Below are 19,348 nucleotides of genomic sequence, written 5' to 3'. Positions count from 1 at the left end.
ATTACAGCAATGGCTTAACATTTAAATTTGCTGGAAATTCCATTAGAATATTTAGAGATGGTTAAAATTCAATTGAAAAGGAAGCAGCTTGAGTTAGAGGCAAAAGAGAAGGAAAGGGCAAAATAAATTAAACAGTTTGAATTACAATTAAAAGCAGAGGAAAAAGTATGACAACAAAAGGACAGAATTACTTTAGCAGAACAACAAGAAAAAAGGACAGAATCGCTTTAGCAGAACGAAAAGAAAGAGAGAAAGAAAAGGAGAGAGGGGACAGAAGAAAGATAGGGAGTCTGAACTTCAGAAATTCACACTTAGACAGGAAAATCAGTTTAAAAGAATGGAAATGAAGGCTGAAGGTAAGCTGAGTGAGGAAGAGCAAACCCATGGTAGCCAAAGGCCTGGTGAGAATCTGTTTAAATACATTCAAGCATTGCCTAAATTTGATGAGAAAGATGTGGAAGCCTTTTTCATCTTATTTGAAGAGGTGGGTAAACAAATGTGATGGCCAGTGACCATGTGGGTTTTGTTGATCCAAACAAAAAACTTGTAGGTTAAGCAAGTGAGGTATTTGCATCACTGTCAGGGGAGGTATCTGGGGCATATGAGGATGTGAAGAAAGCCATCTTAAGTGCATAGAAGCTTGTGCCAGAGCCTACTGACAATGTTTCAGGAATCTAACGAGGGACCCTGGTCAAACCTACATTGAGTTTGAAACGATCAAACCCAGTAATTTTGATAGGTGAATAATGGTATTAAAAATACAGCAAACTAACAATGCTCTTCGAAAGACAATTATTTTGGAGGAGCTCAAAAATTCACTTCCTGAAGTAGTGAGGACCCATGTGGAAAAGAAGAGAGTTAAAATGGCAAGATTAGCAGCTGAAATGGCTGATGATTATGAGTTGGTCTATAAATCAAAGGTTGGTTTCCAAAATCAATTTCAATCTGTGAGGGAAAGAAGTTGGGGAAAAGAGAAGTCCTCACATGGTAAGGAAAGATAGAATCGGCGTTTCAGGCATAAGCCCTTCTTCAGGAAATCATTTCCTGAAGAAGGGCTTATGCCCGAAACGTCGATTCTCCTGTTCCCTGGATGCTGCCTGACCTGCTGCGCTTCTCCAGCAACACATTTTCAGCTCTGATCTCCAGCATCTGCAGACCTCACTTTCTCCTCAAGGAAAGATAGATCTTGGTGAAGATCATAGGGATAATTTACCAAGGAGTAAAAGGGAAACCCTTGAAGGGGAAAGAGAAATTTAAAAGCTCCAGTGTTTTCACTGCCATAAAGTAGGCCACATAAAATCAGTGTTGGTGGTCTAGGCAAAGCACTAGGAAGCAAGATGCAGGAAATAAGGATAAGCCACTGAATTGTGTTGGCATTTTAACAGAAGGACAGTGGAGGCTAGAAATCTGCACCAGAATGTACAACCTGGTAGGAGGTTGGTTAAGGAGGAAGTGCCAGATCTTCTTAAACTATATACCTGCAAGGGCCACTTTACTCACATTGGCCAGGAGCAGCAGATAAAGAGGTTGCAATATTGAGAGATACAATCTGTTATGAGGAGTTACGAAAGGAGTTCTGAAGGGTTGAATGCTACCAGAAAAAGATACTAGTAACAGGAATTCACAGTGAGACAAGAAGTGCTCAAATATGTAGAGTGAGGTTACAGTGTCCAGTGAAGAGTGCAGAAATCATGGTAGGAGTACTGGACAAACTCTCAGCTTTAGGAATACAATTTGACCTAGCTAATGATATAGCTGGTTTATAGGTGAGAGTGCTGCCTACTGTGGTTGAAAAGCCAGTGGAAACTCAAGCTACTGAACTATTGGAGGATACATATCCTAGGATTTTTCCCAAATGCGTGGTAACCAGGTCACAAGGTCACCAGTTGAAACATATTGATATAGCATATTGATAATAAAGCCAAGACCCTATTTGATCAGGTGGTTGACACAAACGAAGAGCACACAGATGACAAAGCAGACAACTTTAGCTCGGATAAATTAATTCAGTTACAGCAGAAAGATTAAAATTTAAAGCGACTGATCAAAAGGCATACACAGAAAAAGAATCTGAATGTATCTGAATGTATCTGAATATTACTATCTTAAAAATGATGTCTAAATGAGGAAATGGAGACCATCACACATTCAGGCAGATATGAAATGGGCAGAAATTCATCCAGTCATATTGCCAGTAGAAAGGAGATGTTGCAGGTGGCTCATGAACTACCAGAAGGGGGGTCATTTAGGAGAAAAACTCAAGCTAAAATACAAAAACATTTTTACTGGTTTGGACCGTACAAGGATGTAGCTGAATTTTGCCAGATATGTCATACATGTCAGGTAATTGGAAAACCTGCAGCTTTAACACCTATTCCTGCATTTGAAGAATCTTTCACAAGAGTCTTAATTATGTAGAACCCCTACCTAAAATAAAAAATGGGAATCAGTATTAGTTAACAATAATAGACGTGTCCACTAGATTCCCAGAGGCCATTCCATCATGCATTATCACAGCTAAAAAAGATTGTAGAGGAGATACTCAAATTTTTCACTGAATACAAACTATCCACAGATACAATCAGATCAAGGGTAAAACTTCACATCAAAATTATTAAGGAAGTTATGGACAGCTGAGGAATAAAACAATTCCTGGATGTGTACCATCCAGAATTACAGGCAGCGTTGGAAAGGTGGCATCAAAGACCATGTTGAGGACTTATAGTCAAGACTGTCCAGATGACTGGGATAAGGGAACTCAGTTCGTATTTTTTGTGATTAGAGATGCTCCAAACGAATCCACCAAATTCAGTCCATTTGAGTAATTTTTGGGCATGAAGTAAGGAACTGCTAAAATTGATTAAGAAGAAATTAGTAAGTCGTAATTCAGAGACCACATATTTGGACAATGTGTCAAACGCTAGGGAGCAATTAAATAGAGCAGGGGAGTTGGCTAGACAGCATACAACCAAACAGGAAGCAGACAAGAAATCAAAAACTCAATTTTGCTATCGAGATATGGTGTTAGTGTTACTTCCAGTAATAGGTGAACCTTTAAAAGCAAGGTTTAGAGGACTTTATCAAGTAGAAAGGAAATTGAGTGAGATGAACTATTTGATAAGGACTCCAGACAGAAAGAAATCTCTCAGAGTGTGTCATGTGAATACGCTCAAAAGGTATTGTGACAGGGAAGGAAAGTCAAAGAGATTGTGTTACTGGTTACAACAAAGAGTGAAGAACCAAGTTCAGAAGACTGGACATTCCTCAAATTAAACTGGACAATGAGGGAGTTGTCCAAAATTGGGATAAACTACAGAGCTACTTTCCAGAGGAAATTCGAAATGACCTGAAACAGTTAGTACTATCACATGGTGGGATTTTTGGAAATAAGCTGGGAAGTACTAGCCTAATTATGCATGATGTAGACATAGGAGATACTGTTCCGATTAAGCAACACCCTTATAGGCATAACTCTTATTAATACAGGTTCAAAAGGAGATTGAATGCATGCTCCAAGACAACACAGTCAAAATGTGTTACAGCAACTGGAGCTTACCCATAGTAATGGTACCAAAACTAGATGGTAACCAACAGTTACATGTGAACTGCCACAAAGTCAATGCCATTACAAAGACTGATGCATATCTGATTCTGCGTTTGGAAGACTGTGTTGAAAAGCTGGGACATGTAACTTATATTTCCAAATTGGACTTGCTGAGAAGATATTGCCAGGTACCTTTGTCCAAAAGAGTGAAAACAATTTCTGCTTTCATAACGCTGAATGGACTATATCAGTTTAAAGTCATGTCATTTGGTATGAAAAATGCGGCAGCCACATTTCAGAGACTAACCAATAAGGTCATTTCCAGACTACCGAATTGTGCAGTTTATATTGATGACTTGGCGATTTTTAGTCACAGTTGGAAGGAAACATTTGCAACATTTATCAGAATTGTTCAACTGACTTCAGGAGGCAGGCTTGGTATAAACCTGGCTAGAAATGAATTTGGCAAAGTTCAAGTCACCTTCCTGGGCCCCACAGAATGCAAAAACAAAGGTAATTGGGGAGTTTCCTAATTCCATCGACGAAAAGAACAGTACCATGATGCCTGGGATTGAGTAGATTTTATTGAAAATTGTACCAAATGTTAGCAGTGTGACTGCTCCACTCACTGAATTGCTAAAGAAAGGTAAGAAGTTTCAGTGGTCAGCAGACTGTTGGAAGGCATTTGACAGCATGAAAACTATCTTAACCACTGCCCCAGTATTAGCCACACCTAATTATGCAAAGCCATTCAAGATTGGCTATCAATGTGGTGCTCTCACAGGAAGACAATGAAAAAAAAAAGAAATGCCTACTGGGTATTTCTCCAGGAAATTGAACAGTCATCAGCAGAAATGCTAGACAGTTGAGAAGGAGACATTGAGTTTGGTGTTGGCGTTAAAACATTTCAATGTTTATGTTACCAGTAATGTATCTGAGACAATCATAAGCACTGATCATAATCCATTGAAGTTTGTGGAGAAATTTAAGAACAAGAATTTCAGACTGTTTAAATGGAACTTGTTGTTACGGCCATTCAATTTGAAAATTGAGCATGTGGCAAAATGAGAAAATGCGATTGCCGACCCAATGTCAAGACAATAAAAGAATAAAACTAAAGACCCTGTATCTTAATGCATGTGACATTCAAAAGAAAATAGATAAAACAACTATAAATAAATAACATCTGATAGCTATTACAGACACATAGATGCATGATTACAGATTGTGTGATGTATGGTGTGTCAGTTTAGAGATTGGATTTTGGACTGTGCCTATCAAAAAATTTCATGATTAGCTTGTAAGTATTTCTGTAGCCATGGTGAATTGTTTTTTAAAAAGTATGTGTGCATGCTTGCAGGTTAATGGAAAATTGTTTACATCGGGAGAATTTTATTAGCACACAGAGTAAGCAGTGCAGTAGCCTTTAGTTATAAGATTCTGGAAATTATGGTTTCTTTTGGATTTCAGGGAAACCTCCAAAGCTTGAATAAAATTAAAGTTGAGTCAGAATCATAGAGCACGGAAACAGACCGTCCAATTCAACTCGTCCATGCCAACCAGGTTTCCCAAACTTAACTAATCTCACTTGTCTGCATTTGGCTTATATCCTTCTAAATCTTTTCTATTCACGTACCAGTCCAAATGTCTTTTAAATGTAACTGTGCCTGCATCTACCACTTCCTCTGGTAGTTCATTCCACATACGAACCACTCTGCACCTCAGGTCCCTTTTACCTCTTTCTTGTCTCACCTTAAAAATATATCTCAAGAGTTTTGAACTCCACCACCTTAGGGAAAAGACCTTAGATATTCAACTTTTCTCATAATTATATAAACTCTATAGTGTCACCCCTCAACCACTTATGCTCCAGTAAAAAAGGTCCTAGCCTAATTCAAACCCTCCAGTTCTGGTAACATACTAGTAAGTCTTTTCTGCACCTTCTCTAAATTAATAATATCCTTCCCATAGCAGGCCAAAAGTTTACACAGTACTCCAAAAGTAGCTTCACCAACATCCTGTACAAGCTCAACATGACATCCCAACTTCTGTATTCAATGATCTGAGCAATGAAGGCAAGCATAATTAACCCGTTTACCTGTGATGGCATAGGATATTCTAGAAGAAAGTACTTCCTCCTCCTTTCAACACTTTTTGAAACAAAACAATTATTTTATTTAAGCTGTGCACTATATTCAATTATTTACTTAGCGGAGTACAAATTCAGGTCATTTGAAGAACTAATTCTGCCCCAGTAACAACAGATATATAAAGCTATGCTCTACAATATGGAGGTCAGGGCCTTAAGAAGGTCGTCATCTGAAATAGTCTGAGGCACATGGCACTGTGGAACTCTGACAAAAGTATACCAGCTATGGAGAAACAGAAGTTAATTCAGACACTACAAGGGCTCAAAATCGAAAGGAGGGTCCCTGTAGTTAATGAGGATGAGGATAAGGCACTAGGATCAGATATGACATCTCCCTCAGTTTGCTTGAATGCAATAATGGAAACTGTGGAGACACTGACCATAATTTTTTGGTCTTCCTTTGACTTGGAAGTCATTGGCATGAAGAATTACAAACATCATACCCTTAGTCAAAAGAGGATGTAAAGTTAATCGGAGTAACTACAGGTCAATTGGTTTAATAAAGGTGGCATGAATATTTCCAGAAACAATAATTCAGAACAAAAATTAATAGTCATGCGGACAAAGGCAAAGTGTTAAAGAAGCTAGCATTGACCTTTTTGAGGGGGAATCATGGTTAATTAACTTTGTGGAGTTGTTCTAAATGAGACAACAGAAGGAGTCATGAAGGCAACGCAATTGATGTGCTGCTCATGGATTTCCAAAAAGCATTTGATATTGTCACACAACATACATTTGGGAAAAGTTTCACTCACGAAAAAAATGGAACAGTAGCAACATGGATGCAGAATAGGCCGAGTGTCACAAAACAGGTTAATGGACCTTTTCAGACTGGAGGAAGTAAAGTAACTCCACAGGGGCCAGTATCCCATCATCAATTCACCCTTTATTTACTGTTATCCAATGACGTCTCAAAGGAGACTATATTTATGGCACCTAATGTAAATCACCAATGCCTAGTGCCCAGCTATTTCTTTTTTTGCATTTGATGACCAGATAATAGAGACATTTACTCATTTCCTTCAAAAGCATGTTCTACTTCATGCTGTAGAAAGATACAAGAATGATGACAATGAGAGGCTATTTTGCATTTGTGGAAGCCTTCTCAGAAGACAAATTTGCCCAATCTTACCATTAGAGTCAAAGACAGGGATTATGTTAACATTATTTATTAAGAGCCCTGTTATCACATCTTTTTATAGATTCTAGCATTTTTCCTGTGACTGACATTCAGTTAAACAAGTCTATAACATCCTGCTTTCCAGCTGTCTTCTTTCATAAAATAGTGATGTGTCATTTTCATCCTTCCAATTAGCCAGGACCATTCTGAGTCTATAGAATCATGCCTTCTTCAACTTTCATGCTTGTAGATTCATCAGGTCCAGGACATTTATTCAATTTAATTGTCACTAATTTCTCTAGCTTACATTAAGATCTTGCAGTTCCTGGTTATCACCAATCTCTCTATTCTATGTTGTTACTCGTGTATTTTCATCTGTTAAGGTAGACATTAAGGATTTGTTTAGTTTCTCTGCCAGTTCCTTATTTACCATTATAAATTGTCTTGACTCCACCAACAATGGATGGATATTTGTTGTTGCTCATCTTTTCCCTTTTCACATTCCTATAAAAACATTTACCCTTTGTTTTTCTGTATCATTAGTTTTGTTTAATATTCTATTTTTTTTTAATCTTATCCTTGATCTTTTGCAAAATTATAAATCCTTAGGCTTACCATTCTTTGGCACTTGATAGGCCTTTTCAATACTATTCTTTATTTATTAGCCATGGTTGGAACACTCTCCTTTCATATCCATAAATTAAGCATGAATGTTTTTGGTGTATACTAAATATTATTTCTTTAAAGTTAGTTATTGCCTCCCTACTGTTTCTACTTTTAAGTGTATTCTTCCAACCAACATTAACCAATTTACACCTCAGAGCTTCATCATCGCTTTTATTTTTCTTCTAATTAACTTGTTCAGCGATGTTATTACACACTTCTAGAGCAGGTGGGACTTCAACTCAAAGTCTCCTGGACCAGGTGCAGGAACCCTGCATTCTACCACAAGATCATAGTTTCTTTATACAGACTGCTGGCTGCAACAGACTTTTCAATAATCTCAAAAGGAAGGGTTCTTTTGGTGCAATGGTAGTGTCCCTAACTTTGAGCCAGCACACCATGTTCAAGTCCCACCTGCTCTTGAGGTGTGCGATTAGAAAATATAAAAATCACCCAAATTGCAACAATTAGTTAATCAATCTTTGCTGACCAAGATCAGCTAAATGAAAGAGGCTTCAAGGCTGACCAGCAAATCAACATCATTTATGCTATTAGACATTTTTTCAGATGCCCAGTCATTAAACAGGACAAAAACAGCAGGGACCTTCTTTCTACAAAATTCACAGATCTAAATCACTGTACAGAATTGGTTTATCACTGCCAAACCGTAATGTGCACATAGGTCACTGCAATGCTTCAGCACAATCAGAAGATTGAACTAACCACAAGGGTTATTTGCCCATAACTATAAATAGCACTAAACTATAATAAAACAATACAATTTCATGCTGTAACTAAAGTCGGAACAAACAGGTTTAGTATCCAGTATGGGTTGTCTCTTGTGAAATGAAAAGGAAGCATTGCATTGAAACTTTTACAAAGTGGGGCAGCACAGATATTTTCCCTATAATGAGCTAGGTTGGGAAAAGTGCTCCCTCATATGTTTTGTTTTTGATGTTGTCATTCATGATACAAGTTAATAATAAAAGCACTGCATTCTAACAGACTCCTCAATTTATTCGGTCTAGTTTAGGGTGAATAGCCAAGGTTGTTTCCCTCGGGTGGAGGAGTCCAAAAGAGATGGCTTAGGTTTAAGTTGAGAGGGGAAAGATTTAAAAGGAACCTAAAGGGCAATGTTTTCACAGTGATGCGTGTATGGAACAAGCTGCCAGAGCAAGTGGTGGTTTAGTTACAACATTTAAAAGGCATCTGGATGGATATATGAATAGGAAGAGTTTAGAGGGATATAGGTCAAATGCTGGCAAATGGGACTAGATTGATTAAGAATATCTGGTCAGCATGGACACGTTGGACTGAAGGATTCGTTTCCGTGTTGCACAACCTATGACTCTAGTCATGTTATCACTCATTTTTGACTGGGATCCTCACTAAATGACAATTAATGTTAATATAGAAACCTAACAAATTATGCTCAGCAAGCAACCGTTGCAGGTTCCATTCACTCACATCAGAAACAGAGAGCTATTACCTACAGCTAAAGTGATTTGTGATCAAACCTTCTTAACCAGATTCCTCAAACCTGCAAGACAATGCATGCATACCTGAATGAGGTCCAGGATGCCCAGTTCACTCTCTGAAGAATCCACGCAAAAGACAAAATACAAAGTTGCATAATGTCTGTAAATAAGTTTATTATCTGCTCCTCCAATTAACCTAAAAACAGAAGAAAATTACAGAAAAAAATAATTATACATTTTGTGCCACAGCTTTTATTGAGCATGACTAATATAACCTTTTATATGGCTTCTCCTATTTAATCTTGAAATGACTTCTAAATGAATATAAATTTGGAACAATTTTTTATTTTCAACATGAGCAACACAAAGCTGGCATTTTATTTGCCACTCTCCAAATTCTCAGGAAGCCACCCAAATCCTGAACATGTACACTGCTTGCAATGTGATCTTTAGATACCCCTAATTCTACACTGTGTATTTTGGTACAGGCACAGTCATTTATGGCATACAATATGTTTCAACCAAATAATGTGCAGCATTTACACTTTGAAAATTTCTGCACAAAAGAATAGTTTGTTGTCAAAACACGAACCATTTCAGGTAGGTAGATCTTAAGGTCAACTTTGTTTAACATAATAACTGTGTAACATTTGAATATCTACAACCCAAACATGCATATGAAAACTTGTGATCTGGGGGAAAAATAAATTAGTGTTATCCCTCAACTCTGATACCTTGAACAAAACATAGCATCAGGTTAACACTAGAAATTGTTGTGAGCCTAGGTTAATCTAATACACTGTAACACAATATGCAGTCTGGTTCTAAATTTCTTTGAGCAATTTGATCCATTTTCTGTGATATTCTATGCAGAGATAAACTAAAACTCTCTGTGGTAAATTATAAGTAAACTGTTCTGTGCAAATTACTTTTTAAGAAAAGGATCAAACAAAACAATTTACATTACTTACATGCCACCTTCCAGGAAATTACAGACATTTTCATCTCTTTTTGACACCAAGTGGAATGTCTCCCTAATAATCTGTTGTTGTGTGTCTTCACTCTGTAAATAAAGACAGGATCATTTATAATTTAAAACCCCCTGCCATGATATACGAACTGGGAGATAATGTATCTTTTAAAATAAAAACGTTGTGCACATTTGTAACTGTAAGGCTTAAAGTTAATCTTACGGAATAGTAAAAGGAAGAGTAGAGTTGTAAGTACTAAACACCTCCTGTACACTCCATAAACACCTACAAAGCTTTGGGTGGATATTATTTAGGAAAATTGACAAGAAGTGAAGGAGTAGGGGAGAGAATTGAGGCAAAAAGAATTATATTTGAACCCACAGCAAATTGTTGCAGGAACACATGGTTTTATGACGTATTTAAATCTGAAAGCCTATAGAAAGAGAAAAGAAATGCCTTTTAATATAAGTAAGGAAAATATCACTGCAACTAAAGCCCAGCAACGAGGCTAAGTTGTACAAGATTGAAGCATTTATTTCTCACATACAGATTTCATAGAAAAGTGCATGTTCAAAATAGACCAAATGACATGATTCATACCCTGACCAATGCAGCGGTTCATGACAACAGTGACAACAAACTTAAAAGACATAAGACAGAGGAAGAAACACTTGGATATATTTTTACTTGCTGTGGAGACTGGTAACTTTGTATTTTCCAGTCTACAAGAGATGAGCTATGCCAGCCCCACCGACACAAACTACATCTTTGACCATTTAAATATTTCTAAATACTTTGCTATTTCATCCATTATAATAGACATTAACATTTTCCCAATAACAGGGAAAGACAGAGGAGGCAGGTATAATGACCCAGGAGGCTAAAATTGAGGTGTCTCAGTTCTTGTAGTTGTCCAACAGTTACATGGTGTGTGCAAGCTGTGTGAACAAGATTGGGGACAACAGGGACAATGAGAAAAGTGACCACAGTATTTTTATGTAAGGAGCCTTTTAAGTTGGGGGGGAAAAATGAGGGATGTAATTGTCTTAGATGCAGTATGATTAAGGAGATAGCCTTCAGGGCTCCTGCAGAGAACACTATGTTGCCTGTCCAGTGCTTGGGTTAAGGACGTCTCATCTAGGTTGTGAATAATCAAAGCTTATAAGGCAAGAACATGGAGTTGATTATCATCAGATCAGCCATGAGTTCATTCAAGGTGGGGGGGGGGGGGGTGAGGGAGCAGACTCGATGGGCTGAATGGCATACTTCTGCTCCCACATTTTACAGTTTAGCTTGCTTCACCGTGTATTGCTATTCTTTCAACTGGAGAAAGTGAGGACTGCAGATGCTGGAGATCAGAGCTGAAAATGTGTTGCTGGAAAAGCCCAGCAGGTCAGGCAGCATCCAGGGAACAGGAGAATGATTCCTGAAGAAGGGCTTATGCCCGAAACGTCGATTCTCCTGTTCCCTGGATGCTGCCTGACCTGCTGGGCTTTTCCAGCAACACATATTCTTTCAACTGTCCTGCGCGTTTACATTTTTTACTCAAATATGTCCCACGATCTTTCTATGGTTCATGAAAAGAATGTGTACACTGATAGTAACAAATCTATTTCATTTAGTGACCATCACTAATTGCCGTCAAGACTGTGGCAGTAAGCCACTGCAAGATAGGAATTCACACAGAGCAGTTAGGCAAGGTGTTCGAGAACTTTGGCTTGATGACATGGAAGGAATGGCAAAAAAAGCTCTAAATCAAGATGGCTTATAATTTGAAGGTGTTTAGGTTTCCATGCGTCTGCTGTAATTTTTCTAGGTAGTACAGATCACAGGTTTGGGAGGTATTGAAGAAGCCTTGGCAAATGACTACATTTTCTGAGTGGTACACAGAGCAGACACAGCACTCGAGTGGTGAAGAAAGTGACTGTTCAAAGTACTGGAGGAGGTCATCAAGGAAGAGTGATATTTGTGCAAAATGGTATTAAGCTTCAAATGCAGTTGGAGCTGCCCCTATCTAGGCAGGTGAAGAGTCTCGGATGCTGCCTGAACTGCTGTGCTCTTCCAGCACCACTAATCCAAAATCTGGTTTCCAGCATCTTCAGTCATTGTTTTTACCTTAGGTGAAGAGTAACACATTACATAACAAACTGTGTTAAAACTTCATCAGAACCCAAGTTACCCATAACAGAATATCCAGGATCCTTCCTGATCTTGTAGTTGTAGTATTTATGGCTGATCCATTTGAGTTCAATGTCAAAAGTGACAAAAATGCTGATGGTGAGGAATTAGAGAATGATAGTGCCACTTGGGAAGAGAATGCCAAGACACATAGTTAGATCCTCTCTTACGATTGTCACTGGCTGACATGGAAATAGCAAATAATATTTATGCACACATCAACCAAGTCTGGACACAAATATAGATGGAAAGGCAAGTTGTGAGGGGGATACTAACAGTTTACAGAGTGATACTGATAGGTTAACAAAGTGGGTAAAAGCTGGTAGATGGACTGTAATGTGGAAAAACGTGATGTTTTCCACTTTGGAAGAGAGAACAAAAGAACAGATTATTATTTAAATAGGGAACAACAGACAGCTTGACAGTGTTTGTTCACAAAACACACAAGGCTAGCACACAGGTGCAACAGGTAGTCAGGAAGGCTAATGGCCTTATTTCAAGGGGGCTGGAGCACAAGAGTAGGGACATCTTCCTGCAATTACTGGTTAGACCACATCTGGATGCTATGAACTATTTTGATCCTCTTACTTAAGGGACGCAGTTCACAAATGGTTCACTAGGATAATCCCTGGTATGGAGGGATTTTCTTATGAGCAAAGGCTAAACAGTTTGAGACTTAACTCATTGGAATTTAGAGGAATGAGGTGATCTCATTGCGACAAATGGAATTCTTATGGGGCTTGACAGGATAAATGCTGAGAGGATATCTGGGAGAGTCTAAGGCCAAAGGGCATAGTCTCAGAATATAGAGTGTTAATTCAAAACTGAGATGAAGAGGAATTTCTTCTTTCAGAAGATTGAGGTTTTTGGAACTCCTTGTCACACAACAAACAGCTGTGAAGCCAGAGTTCTTGTGTATATTTAACGTTGGAATTGATAAGATTCTTCATCAGAAGGAGAAATCAATGGTCACACGGAAAGGGCAGGAAAGTGGACATGAGGAATGTAGGATCAGTCATAACCCCATTGAATGGTAGCAGGCTTGTAGACTCTTATTCCTATTTCTTCTGATCTTGCTGCACACAGCACAGACTGTTTCATTGCATGAGGATTGAAAGTGAAACTGAACACCAAGTAATCATTGGGGAATATCCATACTTTTAGCATTATGAGGAAGAGAAATTTATCAATAAAGCAAATGTGTGCAGAATGTTATTCAGCGGAACTCTCGCAGCTAACTTTCAGCAATCATAGCCATCTCCTTTTGTGTTGATTTCTAATTACTTCAATTTCTCATGGGCTGTTTGGAGCTCCCCTAATGTCAAGTGTAGTAACACTCAGCTTGCTTTTGGAATTCAAAATTTTAGGTAGTAATGAGGTTTACAGCTCAAGCTGTCTTGGCAGAACCTAAATCGAGCCATCAGCTTGGTTACTTTTCAGTAATAGCATATTATAGTGGTTCAATGATATTTTATGGATGGTTGAGCAGAAATTTCTGATGGGATTGAATTTGCCCTGACTTTTGTAATAGGCCAGATATTGAAACTGTCTACTTTTTCAAATAGTTGTCTGTATTGTAGCTATACTGGAGCAGCTTGCCAAGGGTTATGGCTAGTTCTGGAGCTTCAGTACCACAGTTGAGATGTTGTCAGGGCGCACACACTTTTCTTAATATCACAGAATAAATAAAATAAGTTCAATTCCACACTGTAGGGAATCTAATCTGAAAAAAAAAAATCAGCATCCATAATGGTGGAACCTCAGGAAATTGAGAATGGTGGAGAAGGGGGTGGTCAAGATAAAATATTTGCTCCAATTTCTGGCTGTGATGGCTATGAATGGTTCAGCCCCATCTTTTGCATCCCTGGTTGTGCTCTGTCATCATTGAGGATGGAAATGTCTGTGGTACCTCCACAATTTTAACTTGCTAGCTATCTACCACAAATTGTGAATGTGGCAAGACTGCAAAGTTTTGATCTGATAGACAGAGCTAAGTGATTTCAAAACCAGCCTATAGCATGCTATTGCCACTATTTAGCTGGAATAGACAATTGTTATGACACAAAATAGACAGTCAAATCAAATTAGTCTCCCTATCCCTGTATTTGCAATATCATAACATTAAAATACTCAATGACCCTCAAAATTGTCCCCAATGGTTCTTAACCAGACTTTTTGAATAACCAGTACAGACTTTGTGAATAACTGATACCATAAGACCATAAGACATAGGAGCGGAAGTAAGGCCATTTGGCCCATCGAGTCCACGCCGCCATTCAATCATGGCTGATGGGCATTTCAACTCCACTTACCCGCATTCTCCCCGTAGCCCTTAATTCCAGGTTCATATCTTAACAAGATTTAACAATTTATTAAGAATACAGTAGTTTTAAAAGAGAGAAAAGTTAAGCAACAAGATAATCTAATCAGAAACAAAAACAGAAATCACCAGCAAAACTCAGCAGATCTAGCAGCATCTGTGGAGACAAAGTAGAGTTAGTATTGAGTCCAACGACCATTCTTCAGAATTGGTAATCTGACTAATGGCAGTGATTTATACATAACCTTCTTTGATTCTAGCCCCAACTGACACAGTGATAGCCAGCGAGACATAGTTAAGGGAAAAATCAAAAGAAAGGTAAATGCGATGCAACTGGCCAGTCCGCTTAAGTAGATTCCATGATCTGTAATCTCTCAGGCACTTAGGATTGTATATTGATTGGTTTCCTTAAGCTACCAATACATGCAACCAACTTTTAGGAGGCTCATATTCACAATACTTACAACTGAGACACAATTTTCTGAACTTTCAATCAGTTAATAATGAGAGGATAACCAAGGAGCAATCAGACCTCCATCTTGTATCTTTCACAGGCACAATTCTTCTGACTTAAACACAGTTGAAAAATTAGTTCAAGCTTTAGTTTTTCTTTGTTTCCTTTTTCATTCACTTTGTTAGACTGATTGGCACCATAACTCCAAGAGGCCCCAGTTAATATTCAAACGTCTATTTGAACTTCTATTGAGTACTTTGAACAAAAACCAATTTGCAATTAATTTCTAGGCCTGGCCTCATTAACAATATTCAATATTTTTTTCAAAGCAGGCTGCTACTGACACTCCAAAAGATACCTTCAGCTCTCAGCTCACTGTTTACAGCTCCAAAACAGTCTTGACATAATCTGCATTTATATGTCATCTTAGTAGAGGTAGAGACCTTTATAACATTAAAGAAGATCAGATGTACAGTTGCGATGCCAAGGTATACACAGCTATGCACCAAGTGCTGAAAAATGGGATTAGAAGAGATAGGTGGTTGTTTTTGACTGGCACAGACTTGATAGGCTGAAGGGCCTTTTTCTGTGCTGTAGACCTTTATGACTCTAGCCAACCCGGTGCCAACATTTCAGATGATGAGGAAGAGGGATGGCTAAAGAACAGATTCTAGAAACCAAAATCAACGATTTCAGTTTCCTGAATATCTAATTGGATAATAAAATTTCTGCTCATTTAGCACTGGACATTGGATAAGCAGTCTCATAATTTAATAATAGTGGAAAGAAAAGCAGGATGGAGATAGAGCAGAGGAAAATCACCTAATACCGCATTTTCAGAAGACATTGCTAAGAGACAGCATGGAGACAAAGAAATTGGAGGGGGCCAAGAACAGATCCTTGAAGGAAACAAGTACATCTTGCAAAGGATGTAAGAATTGAAAGATTAACGCTGAGGAATGCTTCAACCATTACCCATTATAGGGGCCAGATGGACTTGAGAGAACTGTTTAAGATCTTGAAGGAGTAAGACCTATATCTTCTCTCTATAACAATGTCAATCATATTGGTTTAATTTGTACTTAGTTGCTAATATGCAATAAGCTATCCTGTTTAAGGCCAGTGGCTTTCCCCGACCATACCGGACCAAGCATACCTTTTAGATCCCTACTGAGAAAGATGGTGGCAGCAAAGCTACCTGCTGGTGAGCAAAAATACAGGAAGCCTCATACAACATGATGGTCTGTGGCAATGACACTCATACAACACAATCAACATCAAATTTAAGACATTACCGCTGATTATCTGGCTAAATAGGTAAGAATGGAAAATAGTCACAACACCACAAGAAGTGCCAAGAGTTGACTATGTGGCCAATTGAGTCTACTCACTATTCAACACATTCATATCGGATTTTCAATTTCAATTCTTTTCACCGAATTTACGATATCACTTGATTACCTGAAAGACTAAAAATGTCTCTCTGCAAGCTTTAGACATATTCAACCATGATGTAGCAATACCCTCTGTGGTGGAGAATTTAAAGAATTTACAAACCTTAGTATGAAGAAATATTTCTTCCCACCAGCTTTAAATGACTGGCCCACCTCATCCTGTCAGACACTAGAAGAGACACTTCGGAAGAAAACTATGTAGTGAACCTTACCAAAGGCTGCAAAATAGCAAAGATATAATCTGCAACCTTGATAAGATTTGAAATTTTCAAAACTTTACTGACACAGGAGTTTAAACCTGATTAGAGGATCCAAACATGGAATTCTTGAAAGGTGGGCATGCATTTGAGGAGTTGGAAGAAGAGACAATAGGAAGGATGTTGTGAAACTTGAAAGGGTTCAGAAAAGATTTAAATGACAGTTTCCAGTGTTGCAGGGTTTGAACTATAGGGAGAAGCTGAATAGGCTGGAGCTGTTTTCCCTAGAACGTAAGAGGCAGAGGGGTAACCTTATAGAGGTTTATAAAATCATGAAGAGCACAGATGGTGTGAATGGACAAGGTCTTTTCCCTGGGATGAGGGAGTCCAGAACTAAAGGACACAGATTTAAAGTGAGAAGGGAAAGATATAAAAGGGACAGAAGGGGCAACTTTTTCATGTAGAGGGTGGTGCGTGTATGAAATGAGTTGCCAGAGGAAGTGGTGGAGGCTGGTACAACTACAACATTCAAAAGACATCTGGATGGGTATGTAAATATGAAGGGTTCAGAAGGATATGAGCCAAGTGGTGGCAAATGGAACTAGATTTATTTAGGATATCTAGTCGACATGGACAAGTTGGACTGCAAGATCTGTTTCCATGCTGTACATCTCTATGACTCTAAGAGCAACAATACTTTGAGGGAAAAGGCAATTTGGAGATGGGTTTTCAATCAAAGTCAAGAGGGCTTTGTTTTGAAAGAGGGGATGTGTAAAAGCTACAACTTTAAAGGAGAGAGGACAGTACTGAGGACATATACTGTTAGGACCTAGACATGAAGTTGAGCAGTCAGCACTATAACGAAATTAGTGTGAAGACAGCTATAAGTGGATTCCATATCAAAGGTATGCCGTCCCTGAGCTTAGGAAGAAATAGAAGAAAAACTTGAGAAAAATACAACATCAGGCATAAGAAAAGGAGGATCTTTGTTTGGTCTTATTCTCCACAATCACCTGATGAAGGAGTGGCACTCCGAAAGCTAGCACTTCCAAATAAACCTGTTGGACTATAACCTGGTGTTTTGCAATTTTAAACCTGTAAATGTGTTATTTACGACCTGCAGCACAGGTACATTCCATATTACCAGCTTAGTTTCACAGAAATAATGCTCTGTAATCACAGAGGATGATGGAGAATTGTTTTTCCGACTAGAGGCCTCTGACCACTAGTGTGCCGCAAGGGTCGGTGCTGGATCCACTGCTTTCTGTCATTTATATAAATGGATATGAATATAGGAGGAATAATTAGTAAGTTTGCAGATGACACCAAATTAGGTGGTGTAGTAGACACTGAAGGAGGTTATGTCACAGTACAACAGGACCTCGATCAGATGGACCAATGAGTCACAGATGGAGTTTAATTTAAATAAACGTGTGTTCCATTTTGGTAAGCCAAATCAAGGCAGGACCTATACACTTAACAGTGGCATCCTGGGAGTGCTGTCAAACAAAGCGACTTTGGGGCACAAGTTCATAGTCCCATGAAGTCACAGGTAGACAGGATAGTGAAGAAGGGACTATCTTCTATCAATGCACCCAGGAGTTTGCGTGTCAGAGAGTCACAGAGTCATAGAGATGTATAGCACGAAAACAGACCTTTTGGTCCAATTTGTCCATGCTGACCAGATATCCCAAACCAATATGGTCCTACCTGCCAGCACCTGGCCCATATCCCTCTAAACCCTTCCTATTCACATATCCATCCAAATGCTTCTTAAATGTTGCAATTGTACCAGCCTCCACCACTGCCTTGGCAGCTCATTCCATACATGTACCACCCTGTGTGAAAATGTTGCTTCTCAGGTCTCTTTTATATCTTTCCCCTTTCACCTTAAACTTATGCCCTCTAGTTCTGGACTCCCCCACCCCAGGCAAAAGACTTTGCCTATTTACCCTATCCATGCCCCTCATAATTTTGTAAACCTCTAGAAGGTCATCCCTCAGCCTCCGATGCTCCCAAGGAAAACAGCCCCAGCCCATTCAACTTCTCCCTATAGCTCTAATTCTCCAACCATGACAACACCCTTGTAAATCTTTTCTGAACCCTTTCAAGTTTCACAACATCTTTCCGATAGAAAGGAGACCAGATTTGCATGCAATATTCCAAAGGTGGCCTAACCAATGTCCTGTACAGCTGCAACATGACCTCCCAACACCTGTACTCAATACTCTGACCAATAAAGGAAAGTATACCAAACGCCTTCTTCACTATCCTGTCTACCTACGACTCCACTTTCAAGGAGCTATGAACCTGCACTCCAAGGTCTCTTTGTTCAGCAACCCTCCCCAGGACCTTACCATTAAGTGTATAAGTCCTTCTAAGATTTGCTTTGCCAAAATGCAGCACCTCACATTTATCTAAATTAAATTCCAGCTGCCACCTCTCAGCTCATCTGACCTTGTTGTAATCGGAGTTAACCTTCCTCACTGTCCACTGCACTTCCAATTTTGGCGCCATCTGCAAACTTATAAACTGTACCTCTTATGCTCACATCCAAATCATGTATATAAATTACAAAAAGTAGTGGGCCCAGCACCGATCCTTGTGCCACTCCACTGGTCACAGGCCTCCATCTAAAAAATAACCCTCCACCACCAACCTCTGTCTTCTACCTTTGAGCCAGTTCTGTATCCAAATGGCTAGCTCTCCCTGTATTCCATGAGATATGACCTTGCTAATCAGTCTTCCATGGGGAACCTTGTCAAACATCTTACTGAAGTCCATATAGATCATGTCTACCACTCTGCCCTCATCAATCTT

At 38.9% G+C, this 19,348-nt stretch overlaps 1 protein-coding gene across 7 annotated transcripts in view; it reads right to left on the bottom strand.

Annotated features, from left to right (window-relative positions):
• LOC122560469 (AP-3 complex subunit sigma-1) overlaps positions 1 to 19,348 on the bottom strand; it is an 84,516-nt gene that overhangs the window by 48,840 nt on the left and 16,328 nt on the right. For all 7 annotated transcript variants that reach the window (XM_043711115.1, XM_043711149.1, XM_043711125.1 and 4 more), the window contains 2 exons: positions 9,926 to 10,017; positions 9,039 to 9,150 (listed from right to left, as the gene is read on the bottom strand). In XM_043711115.1, coding sequence (XP_043567050.1) covers positions 9,039 to 9,150; positions 9,926 to 10,017 — 204 coding nt within the window. The remainder of the gene's footprint in view (positions 1 to 9,038; positions 9,151 to 9,925; positions 10,018 to 19,348) is intronic.

Source organism: Chiloscyllium plagiosum, chromosome 2 (assembly GCF_004010195.1).
Source record: "Chiloscyllium plagiosum isolate BGI_BamShark_2017 chromosome 2, ASM401019v2, whole genome shotgun sequence".
Classification (NCBI taxonomy): Eukaryota; Metazoa; Chordata; class Chondrichthyes; order Orectolobiformes; family Hemiscylliidae; genus Chiloscyllium; species Chiloscyllium plagiosum.
This window is presented reverse-complemented; position numbering and strand designations above follow the sequence as displayed.